This window comes from Centropristis striata, chromosome 16, assembly GCF_030273125.1.
Source record: "Centropristis striata isolate RG_2023a ecotype Rhode Island chromosome 16, C.striata_1.0, whole genome shotgun sequence".
Lineage (NCBI taxonomy): Eukaryota > Metazoa > Chordata > Actinopteri > Perciformes > Serranidae > Centropristis > Centropristis striata.
The window spans coordinates 28,552,402-28,565,440 of record NC_081532.1 but is presented as its reverse complement, the minus strand read 5'-3'; the positions used below and the strand labels follow the sequence as shown (position 1 = coordinate 28,565,440).

Below are 13,039 nucleotides of genomic sequence, written 5' to 3'. Positions count from 1 at the left end.
GTGTTCTAAAACTTTTGACCAGTAGTGTACTTGGGAGTACAGTAGGTACTCTCCCAGTACAAGATGAACCATGAGTGATGCAAGTGTACGTTGATTTGTAGCCAATGCAACACCAGCAAATGCCATTCCTAAAAACCTGTGAGCTGTGTAAACAATGGACACAAACACAAAACCAAACTAAACAAAGTCTAACAAAATTGGCTACCTCATTTCCTATAACACCTGGGCACTGCATCTTTTAGTTAATTACGTCCACAGGCCAGCATGTGGAATCACTCTAAATAAAGTGCCCATGTTCATTGTAATGACACACTTAAAGCTCAGGAGCCTGAGCATTAAAGGCACACCCCGCCCCCTCCATAACTTACAGATATCTGTTAGTGGCAGGTACCCTCCACATTTGGACTCCTTTAAAGGGATCTTCCTTCCCCACAGTGACACTGACATTTTTGTTCCTGTAGGTGCTGTCACACTGGGCCTGGGTCGGGCCGTGGGGCCCACTTGCACCGCACGAGTTAAACCACCATGTCATCAAAGAAACTTCTAGAAAAATTTAGAGAAAAGAAAAGAAACAACACATGAGCTGTTGGGATATTTTAAATTAGTTGAGTGAGTCTATTATTTAATTAGTTGCATATTAATTTAGGAAGAAATAACAGAAACACCTGAAATATCTGAGGCTAAGCTGTACATTGGAGAACAGAAACACACATACGGCACAACATCTTGTAGAGTCACTAGAAATTGCATTTACCATCTGGTATTAGAGTGCAGAATAGATTAAAAGCTTCTGGTGTGCTGATATGTGTAAGATAAGATAAATGTTCAGGCATCATGATACATTGCAGGTGGCCCATCCACCACCTGGTATGTAATATTTGAGTGTAAAATGGATTAAAAAATGACATGGTAGATGAGGGAGGCTTTGGAAATGCACTAGGTATCACAGTACCTGAGGCTGAAGGCTCCGGAAGGGGGCTTAAAAAATCCTCCAAGTCCGCCATTGGCAGGAGAGAGTTCAGATCTGAGGAGAGGCGGGAAGCCAAGGTAGAGGAAATAAGGAGAAAGAGAGGCAGGGAGTTACAGTGATGCATGAATTACATTCTGACAGAAAGCAGCATGGCTCAAAGGAAATGAGAACAACTTAAGGACATGTACTTTGGATGAATATAGACACCTTTTCTGAGACTCCTGAGACAAAAAATATAATTTCTCACTTGGTCCTCTTCATCCACTGTGTACAGCGCTGTGATGAAGTAACCTGGAAACCAGTGGAATCTGGGGAGCTTGTGTTTTATTCGCTCTGGCAAATGCATCTGGTCATCCGCCCATTCACACTGATTTCCAACCAACGTGGCCTCCGCCATGTCAATCAAAACCGTTTATCTCATATAAGGCAGGTTTGATGACTGACATGCACTGAAAGCCATGAAACAACGGTTTCAAATTGCCTATTTCTCGCCACAATTTTTTTCGAAGACAGAATTACAGACACATTTTTAAGGATCAGGACAAGATTTTGGTGTTGGAAGCATTTTGGTTTCTGTTTGAGGTCAGTTCAGTATCGGCCAATCTACTTTTGAGCGAGCTCTGGTTGAATGCAGGCAAAAAGTTTATGTGGAGCGCAAACGAGGCTAAAGCATTGGCTATAGTGCACTCTCTGAACCCATCAGCTATCGCCTGACAATGATTTAGCTTTTTTTTATTTTTCTACATCTGCATTCTAATGCATATCTATTGATAGAGATTTTGTCGTTTGTATGATTCTGATTCCAGATGTAACGGAACCTACGTCTTCCAAAATGTTCCACTTTGAACTCGTAATTTCTTCACAGAACTTAAGCCCAAAAGGCTTAGGGGGTCATCGCTGTTTTTGTGAGACAAGCCTTTGTGTTCCTCTTGATTAGCGGTGGCTTTCATGTCACAACTCACCCATGGATACAATTATTACCCAGTGTCTTTCTTATAGTGTAATAATGAATGCTGACATTAATTGAGCCGAGCAAGGTCTGCAGTTCCTTAGATGTTTGTCTGCATTCTTGCATGACATCCTTGATGAGTTGTAAGTGTGCTCTTGGAAGAAAATTAGGCCACACCTCGAAAGATTTACAACTGTTCCATGTTTCCTGCATTTGGAGATACTGGCTCCCACTGTGATTCACAAAAAGTCTTGGAAAAGATTTTATAAACCTTTCCAGACTGATATATTTCATAACTTTTCTCCTTGGAATGTCTTTTGATAAATTCATACTGTGCTGCATATTGAGACATTTTATCCAACTTCACATTGCTCAACAGGTTCTATTTAATAGATGTTAGATACAAGAGGATTGACAGTAATCAAGCCCCATTGTATCAAATCTGATTGAACCCAATTATCTTTTTCAACTTAAATACCTAGTTGCTTGAGTAACTAATTATCTTTTCACACAGGGCCAGTTGGTGTTCCTTCAATGCATGTGTTTGATGCATTTAAAAAGCTGTATTTTAGATTTACTCAGGTTGTCACTGTCATATGTTAAATTTTGTTTAAAGATCTCAAAAAGTTCAGTGTGACAAATATGCAAAACTGGGAAAAATGAGGATTGGGTAAATACATTTTCACGGCACGACACAGTGCATTTTGTCCATTTCCATGGTTTTACTCAATGTCATTTTTTTAGGAGTGAAAGGTTTTGCAGCGTACCAACCCCAGAACCACTGTCTACTGCAAAGTCGTAAAAGCCATAAAAGCATGCAAGCTTCCCCAGCATGGCAGGATCCCAAAGAACAGAGAGGTTAAAATGTCATAAGGAGACACAATAAGCTAAGTTATGGCTTGCTAAAGTTTCGCTGCAATCCTGAATTAATGTCAGCTAGAAAATGTTCCAGTTTTGTCTAAATGGAGCTGAGCAACAGTAACATTTAACACTTAACACTGTGCCTCCACAGAGGTTTTAAACCAACCTTCCCTTAAATCACAAACACATACACACAAAAATACTTATCCCTTCAATCCAGTGTACTACAGTCATATTTTACATCTGTGTTTCAACTCCATCAATATACTAATGAATAAAATTCACCCCGGAACATTTGAAAACAGCAGAAAGTGCTTTTTTTTAATTTATATTCTTCCACTTAAGTGAGACAATAACAAAAACAAGTCGCCTGAAAGAGGATTACTGGTACACATTTTTCACGCCGTATTGCGGTGGAACATTTTTAGCAGAACAATAAATGTTGGCTACCCTCATGTCAAAAACAATTGAAACAAAGCATCAAACAAATGATTTAGGGCCGCTGCAGGGCAAAGCGACAGACAACAGACTCAAGAACAGTTCTCAGCAGTTTGGAGAACTCCCTGTACCCCTCTGCTCTTGTTTCATTCAGTAAGACTGATTTTATAAAGTCCACAGATAATTTAAAGGTAATGAGCAGTGAAGGTAACACTTATAAGACAGATGCAGTTTAATGAGCTTGTATAACATTTGCAGAACAGCAATCTTTGTGTCCACAAGTGCTGATTAGAGATGCCCTGTAGGAGTGCACCAAAGAAAGATGAACTTTAGATCTACAACAAGAGCACAACAATAGTTAGAAATATCTAGATTAGGGCTGTAAATTGAATGAAATATTTCATCATGACATGAGTTTATTTTCTGCTCAAAATGTACTTCAGAGGGAGATTTTTATTAAGTATTTTGTACCTTTATCAACATATTAGTGGACAAATACAGTTGTATTATGCAAATGTATGTAAATGTACTACTGAAAATCAATTAGTAACACAGTAGTAAGAGGGCGATACATGTATTCACTGAGCTAGAGTTGCATCCAGGAACTTATCTTTCCTACTGCTGGTCAAACGAATGCACCATCACCCTGAGGTGCCTGGGATTGCTTTGAATTCTCTATTAAGTGCAATTATCGCAATCTGTCCCAAATCCTCTGTTATTTGCGCTTTCTGTTTCTCGTACAAGTTTTGTATTTTCAATTCGAAACAGATGGGAATGGGATGCAGACATTTATCCTCCACTGTTTTAACTGGCCTTACGCAACGGTTCGCATTTTCTGTGATTAGCAAATGGTTTTTAAGACTTGGTCTACTCTGGTGGTAGCTCCATTCACACTCCGTTCACATCATTTTGCCTGATGAAGGTCTAGCACCTGAAGCGTTACAATAATTATATTTCTGTCAGGAATACTCTCGTCATAGATTTCAACCATTTATTGCAAGATGGTTAGTACAGTTGTATTTGGTCGTGTGGGTTCTGCTCTCAGCAGTATCTGTGCAGCATGCCACAGATCCGGGCTGAAAGCGCAACATTTAATCTCCCTGGGACAAGCAGAACAGAACCTGGATATGTTATATGCAATGTTACTGACACTTGCAGACATTACAAACACTGCAAACAATTCATCCTAGAAAATACTGTTGCGCTGACTAATGCAGGTGGCGCTTGGGGTGGTGGAGGGAGATTTAACGCAGCAGTGTTTAGACTACCGTATCCTGCCTCAACTAACGCAGAGCTCCATGCCTTGCAAGTAAGACAGTGTGCGAGAGTCAACCTGTATTTTTAACTCTGCTCACATCGACATCAGCATAACCTTGGTCTTGTTGAGAAGCCCATCTGGCAGGACTTTGAAGCTCAACTTGCTGATCAAAATAAGCTTTTCCTTATCTATTGATGGCCAGTTGCTATATGACTCAAAACAAATAGTGGCAAGTATGACTCTAATAGCCAAACTTGCATTGTGTTTGTTTTTTTATCAATTCAACTGTCCATGTGTGCAGCATGTGAAGTAGTTATATGATACTTTTTCATTTCAATGTAACACAGACCTTTGGGAAGGAGAACCTAGTGTGACCAATCACTTTGGACACACTCATGTGATTTCTCCTCCTGGTGAAAGCGACTCTTGACTTAACTTAACTTTTATTGGTATTGGTTTTTCATAATTATTGCCACAGATACACAGAACTGAACATTTCTGTTACAGTCTGTAGCATTTTATCGTATCAGCTTACCTGTTTCGAAGCAGGCTGCACCGATTGCGATGTCATCAAGAGCGACATCAGCATTGGAGCCTTTTCCCCACACAGCTGTCACCTTGACGTGGAACCTGGAGCGAAGCAAATATCATGTTTGTGTTTAAAGACAAAAGCCTTGTGACGGCCACAGCTGCTACCACACGTCTGATGTGATTTCAGTAGACACACTACAGCTCTCTAAAGGTTACACTAAATACTTTTTTTTCTCCACGTCACTTATCCTTTCATTCATAGTTTTGATTTTTTTTTTCTCTTTAGAGTACATTAGGGCTGTTGTTGCTTTTTGCTCAGGTTAATTACATAAATGTCTATATTGATATGCTAATTTTCCTGTTTTGTTAAATTTGTAGTTGAGTTGCTAGTGTTTTTCTTTTCTTTCTTCCTAGAATAGTTTTATCAGCCATTATATATGTTGTCATTTGTCTTCAGTTAGTAAAGTTAGTTAAGTTTTCTCTCATAAGTTAATGATGAGTTAGCCTGAGTTAATTTCATTTTTTTTTTTTAAATAAAACCATATTTTTGCAGAACCCACCTTTGACTCCTTATGCCTATTACCTCGGCCCATCACAAGCTTGTGGCAGAGAATAAGTCTGATTAAAAAATATAAAGTATTTATTGTATTTGTATAACCAAAAGTGAATATCACAGAACCTGACATGAAAACAGGTCTGCTTAGCAAGGAAAATCAGGTGGGTACAGTTACATGATAGGGCTGACCTTATCAGGAGAGACCATGACTGATCCTTTTGCTGTAGCATGTCAGTGTTACACAATCATCTGCTCCTCTACCCTTTTGATTTTCACTTTACGCACCCATGATGAAGGCCAGTCAGCTGCAGGGCAACATCTTCCCAGTCGTCCGTCCACTGATCATTTCTCTCCCAGACCAGTGGTGCAGCAGTGGTCCCATTCTCCTCGATAGACACCAGCAATGAACCATTAAAGTCCCCGTACAGGTACAGAGAGAAACGCATCTGTACAGAAAAACAGGCACAACATAGCAAGGAGTTAGCATATATGTATGCATGTTATCCATTATTCAGAATACATGCACTGTATATGACCTAAATTAAATAATGTCCAACCGCTTAGGTTGAGATACTGAGTTGAAAATTACGGAGATACATGGCCAAAATTAACATATCTGTTTGATCAAATAATCATCTAGTGATATTCTCAATAACTTTAATGGATTCCTTAACCCAGAAAACGTATATTTTGACACCAAGATTGACCTTCTAATTGGCTTGGAAGATATATTGGTTCTCATAGGTTTTATATGGCTGCCATCTCCAATCCACAATCTTGAACTTATGGTGATGGACAGCTTGACCCCTTTATTTTGCTAAGCCATCTGACTAATATTAACAAGTGCCTTTGTAGCCAGGAGCAACCAAACATGGAGAAGGATCAACAACGTATCAACAAAATTATTAAACTTTTGCGCCTGTCTAAATAACTGACCTGGCAGGAAGTAGTAGAGACTGGAGGAGGGAAGGAGGCGCTCTGAATGGACGCCTCTCGAAGAGAATTACTCTCTCTTACCTGCAGAAACAAGAAGTGCCCTGGGGCGCGACATAAATGTTACACAGCAGAACACCAACCAGCACAAAACAAACTGTAAAAATAATACACATCGCAAATGCAGTTATACTTAATGTAGTTAAAATCCTGTATTCTTTAAAGCCATACATTTTGAAAGTTTTATTGCTCGACGACAACCAGCAGCCTGCGTTGGGTTAAAAATAAAGCAATTTGGAAGCTCTGTTAGCACGAATATGTTCTGCAGCTGGATTTAAACGATCCATATGAATTCTTTATGGTCACGGGGTGTAACTTCATATGGTAGGAATCTACGAGGTATTCCTATCATGATCTGGGTCTAGAAATAACAATAAATGAAAAGCCTGTTTGAGCCCCAAAAAAAACAAAAAACAAAACAGAAGGAATGTGAGATCTGTCTTCACATTTTTGAGTATTTAACTTCCATCTCTCCACACCACGAGTTGTTAATAAGATCATTAAACATTTACTGCACACGCACACACTCATGAACACACACACAAGAACGAACACAAAAAACACGAACAGACACACACACACACAAGAAAATAAACACACACACAAACATACACACACAAGAACACATACACACACACACACACACACACACAAGAAAATAAACACACACACAAACATACACACACAAGAACACACACACAGAAACACAGAAACACACACACACACACAAACAAACACACATACACACACATACACACACAAACACATACACACAAACACACACACACACACACACAAACACACACATACACACAGACACGAATGAACGAACACACAAACACACACACACACACACACACACACACACATACACACACAAACACACACATACACACACACTCGAATGAACGAACACACAAACACACATACACACACGAACATACACATACACACACACGAACGAACGAACACACAAACACGAACAAACACATACAGACACACGAACGAACGAACACACAAACACACACACACACACACGCACACACGAACACAAACACACACAAACACACACATACACACACACACGAATGAACGAACACACAAACACACACACACGAACATACACATACACACACACGAACGAACGAACACACAAACACACACACACACGAACACACACACACACAGACACGAACGAACGAACACACGAGCACACACACACACACACACACACACACACACGAACACACACACACACACACACACACACTGCCAACCTGGTGTGCTCTGCAGAGTGACACCCTGCATGTCTTCTTTCTCTGGGAGTTCATCTGCAGCGATCCTTCTCCATGCAGAGTGACGGTTGGATGCAGACCACCCACATTCATCCTGTTCAAACGAACAGTGAGAGCCAAATGGAAGAGCACCTGGGGAGAAGAAACAGTGGTATCATATTCCACTAAAACAGAGATCACAGCTGCTAAAAATTCAATATTCTCCCCTTGACCAATCATTTTCTAAAGCAAGTGTTGCATTTAGGAGAAATCAGCTAAGCACAAATATTATCCTTCAAGGAGTCATATATTTTCATGTGTGTTAGTCTCTTTGTTTGGGCATGTTTCCTTTACTTTTCGTAAGCTTGGTTGGCCTCTTGCGGTGTCAGGATACAAAAAAATAACAATTTCATCTTTTTGTATCCAGCACAAAAAAATATGTATATTAAGCTTGACAGCAGGGGGAAAATTAACCTAAAAATAAAAATATAAAAATATATACAACACACAATAACATCACAGTGATGCAAGGCATTGTAGCTCCAACCTCTATATCTCATTATCTAAATGTATGTCTACACATGCTAAATAAATAGTTCGATACTTTGGGAAATATGTTTATTGACTTACCTTCCAAGAATCAAATAAAATATGTGCATGTGGTCCGCCTAGCCACTTTAAACCTCTAACATCTCTAAATCTCAGTGATTCATAAGCTGTATCTTGTTTTTTTTTTTTTTAATCAGATAGATAGATAAAAGGACAATTTCTGGTTTCTGGGGAGGAAATATATAAATGAAAAGTCTTTGTGGTTTTTCTTTGGTAAGTGACCATGGTATAAGCAGTTTATTGCTCTTCAATGTGGCCCTAATCAAGAATGAATGGCCTCCATAGAGAAAACAATCCAACAATGTCGGCTATTAATTCCTGATAATAGCCACCATGTCGGGCATTAAACTTTATTTACCACTTTTGGGTTTTTTTTTAGCTCCTTTCACTTAGATAGTTAGATGCTAAATTGCATTTAGTTGTGACAGCACTTCTGCACAAATTCTTCAAATATAATGATTTAATAGAGATCTGAGATCTCAGAGCCAGTGGCAAATTTCAAAAGCATGATAAAAAAGGGCTATTTTGATCAATTGAGCACAACATTAGGAGTTTACACAACCACATTCTCACCTAAAAACATCATAAATATGTGCTATATTTTGGCCAAATAATTTTGTATTGCTAATATTGCATGTGAACTGCTCAGATTGGTATTCATCTTCTTTCTCACGCTCATAAAGGAAACAGATAAGCAAATTCCCCCAAATGAACTATTACTTTTAACCACACTGTGTACAAATATATGATGTTGGGAGGCACATGTTATAGAGCTGTTCCTCTGAACAAAACACAAAACAAAATTGACATCAATCTTTCTGTCGGCTCTTGGATAAGATGACAAAAAAGCCATTTATAAACTATTGAAGCCTCCCTTTAAAAGAGTATTTTAACAATCATGCCAGATCGATTTTCTTGGCTAGCCATTGAAAATTATCACACCACCACTGTGACACCACTCAGAAGGGAATCTACAACTCAAGAGCTGTAAAAATAGCACTGCCCCACCATTGATTTAACGACAGGCTGAAGCACTAAAGGCCTTTTGATTCTTAGTGTGGTCAAGTGTGTCTTTGTGCTCAATGATTGATGTTTTCAAAGATAGGATAGTGGAAGCTGGCTATATTTCAGACTGTGAGGGGAAATGAAAGGTATGAACTGGCTCTTTGAAAACTCTGATATTTCATAACATAATTAACAAAACAGACATTTTTAGGGCCGTATCTTCTTATGAAAACTAAAAAGCAAGGCACATCAAATTCCTAAGAATATAGCAAAAGAATTTCCAACAAAAAAAAAAAAACTTATAAGATGTTATTTTAAGACAGACAGACAGACAGACAGACAGACAGACAGACAGACAGACAGACAGACAGACAGACAGACAGACAGATAGATAGATAGATAGATAGATAGATAGATAGATAGATAGATAGATAGATAGATAGATAGATAGATAGATAGATAGATAGATAGATAGATAGATATTATTATTATTATTATTATTATTATATATATACAGTCATGGAAAAAAATATTAGACCAACATCCTTCAATTTATTTTTCATTTAATGACTGGTACAACTAAAGGTACATTTGTTTGGATATAATGATAACAACAAAATAGCTCAAAGGACTTTAATTTAAGAACTAATATCTAGCCATTTTTCATGGTTTTCTTGATAATAACTAAAATCATTATCAGGACAAGCATGGAAAATGGCTAGATATCAGCTCTTAAATTAAACTTAAATGAGCTATCATTATATTTGTCCAAACAAATGTACCTTTAGGTGTACCAGGCATTAAATGAACAAGAAAGCAACGAGAAAACAAGGGTGGTTTAATCATTTTTTCCATGACTGTATAGCCTGCCAGTAGCCCCATATTCTGCTTCAGTAAAAACTGTGAATTCTAAACTGTATGCTGGCCCCACTTAACTCTCCACCCACAATCACACAAACTAAAGCACTCACACAAACACATCTTTTGCTTTTCATGTTGTTTTTTACACTCCCACTCAGAATCAGAATCAGTTCAGATCAAATCAAATTTAGAATGATTCATCATGAAACAACCCCTAAAGCCCACTGAATGAATGCATTTTTTAAATGTTACTCATAGAAACTGAAGGCCACAATTTCCTTCAAAACAGCTTCCTATTCCTCATGCTGTGATTTCATAAAAAAAAAACACCCAACTCACCACATATGAAGCCTTCATCCTCTCCTAAAGGACAATCTGTGTGGAAGTTACACACTTGACTCTGATCGATGCAGCCTCCTGAGTTTTCACAAAGGAAAGAATCCCCACAATCGTCCAGCCCGATGAGCGGGTGTTCTGCAACCAAGAAACCACACAGCGATTATACAATACTGTAATTGTTTCATTGTTGTTTATTATTATTGCCATTGCTGTTTTATTATTATTGTTTTGTTTTTAATTGTTTATTGTAAGGTGACCTTGAGAGTCCTGAAAGGCGCCTATAAATAAAATGCATTATTATTATTATTATCATTATAACACCCCCCCCTACATCATGGAGAACTAAGCATAACAGGTTTCTACTTTTTTGTGAATGCAACTAATCAGAGCCTGAAGAAGTTGGACTGTGTTTATCATTGTGCTCTGCGTTTCATTACTGGCTGGGAAAATTGCACACATAATTGTACTTTGTTTGCCACGGCTGAAATGCCGTCTTTGTATGTTCGCAGGCTCTCTCACTGGTTAGCTTTTATCTTCACATCTATATTTAGGCTGCTCCCCTCATACCTGTGTACATACTGTACATGTGGCCCAATGTGGTCTACGCTCTCAAAATATTGTACAGATGTTGGTGCTGAGAGTGACAACTGAGTTAGGTAAGAAAGCTTTTAGTTACGCCCTTTCATCAAAGCCCTTTCATAAGTTGCAAAGGGACTTGAGCTGATCACAGTCGGGGAACTCAAATTGATTTTAAAGGACCAAGAAATCGCTTCCCTTGGTCAGTGTGACTGCTACATATAATCAGGCTCTGATGCTCACTCAGTGTTGTTCTGATGGCTTTATTTGTTATTTAATGTCTGTGATAACTGTGTTTAATGTTGTAACTAACTGCCTTCTTGGCCAGGTCTCTCTTAAAAAGGAGATTTTTAATCTCAATGAGGCTTTTACCTGGTTAAATAAAGGATACGGGTGCATCTCAAAAAATTAGAATATCATAGAAAAGTTTTTTCATGTCAGTAATTCAATTCAAAAAGTGGAAATAACACATTTTATAGATCCATTACACAAACTTTTCATGTCTTAATTCATTCAATTTCTTCTAATTATAATGATTATGGCTTACATTTAATGAAGACCTAAAATTCAGTGTCTCAAAAAACCCCTGAATATTACAAAAGACCTAATGTTGGCCTCTGAAAAAAGTTGTATGTTCATCGATATGCACTCAATACTTGGTTGGGGCTATTTGACTTGAACTACTGGAAATAGACTTTTACATGATATTCTAATATATTGAGATGCACCTGTAGATATATATATTCTACATTCAGAAGTCATTCAACCCTGAAGTTGGAAATGTTTTTTTACAGGAATAGTTGGTTATTTGTCTAAATACACATATGCACTTATTTGTTGAGTGTTAGATGAGAAGGATTAACACAACCTTCATTTTTCTTTTCATTGGGCAAAATTTCCATTATAGCCTTTTAACGTAAGGTGTAATGACCCCAAGGTAAAGTTCATGTTCATTAGATATTTTATTGTGCTTTTATTTTTGTATTGCCTGTTGACCCAGAGATGTAATAAAAAACAACCACATATATATATATATATATATATATATATATATGTATGTGTGTCTTGCTGATGTGAAGATATATTTTGGTACTTTTTGGTACATACAGAGTAAGAAAGGAAGGTAAAACCTTGTGTAATATGTGAGTAAAGCTAATTTATTGTTATGTTTTCTGTTTACCTCCTGCTTAGCTTTTACATTGATTTATGACCTACATAGGACCCATTAAAAAGTAGTTAAAACACCAGTCCTGGCTTACTCATTTCGACTGGACGCTTCACCGTATGAGGGAAAATTAGACCTCTGCACTTCCTTTTGGCTCTTTTTTTCTGGTTTTACTCAATCTCGCCGGTGACAGGAGACTCTGGCCAATCACAGGCCATTGTTCTGTGATTGCAGATGCAGACACACGAGCACATCCCTCCGTGATAGCTGGATTGGTGCAAAAAAAAAAATCCTAGCTAGCTAATTATAGTATTCCCACAAATCACAGAAAATGGGATATTGCTTGATTTGTTTTAATTTAGGCATTAAACATTTAGCAAAGTGAATTTTAATAATTAATTGATCTACAAAGGTAAATCTTTTCAGTGTCTCTCTTTCAAGCTACCAACGAAATTTAAAAACAAAATGCTACTGTGAAGAAGTTTTGACAGCGGGGGCACTTTCTGCCCAAGAAAATGTAGAAGGATGTTTATTTAAAAGGAAACAGTGGTGGTGTATGAAACACCCTGTTGAGTATGCATGGGCACTGCTTTTTTAATACTGTTTATAATGTGTATAGAATGTATGTATATGTCTTATTTTTTGTATTTTTAT

The 13,039-nt window shown here is 37.8% G+C and overlaps 1 protein-coding gene across 1 annotated transcript in view; it reads right to left on the bottom strand.

Annotated features, from left to right (window-relative positions):
• ltk (leukocyte receptor tyrosine kinase) overlaps positions 1-13,039 on the bottom strand; it is a 78,914-nt gene that overhangs the window by 33,164 nt on the left and 32,711 nt on the right. Inside the window, exons 6-12 of the mRNA XM_059353483.1 lie at positions 10,645-10,779; positions 7,834-7,983; positions 6,500-6,600; positions 5,849-6,009; positions 5,012-5,106; positions 953-1,024; positions 369-543 (exon numbers count right to left, since the gene is read on the bottom strand). Coding sequence (XP_059209466.1) covers positions 369-543; positions 953-1,024; positions 5,012-5,106; positions 5,849-6,009; positions 6,500-6,600; positions 7,834-7,983; positions 10,645-10,779 — 889 coding nt within the window. The remainder of the gene's footprint in view (positions 1-368; positions 544-952; positions 1,025-5,011; positions 5,107-5,848; positions 6,010-6,499; positions 6,601-7,833; positions 7,984-10,644; positions 10,780-13,039) is intronic.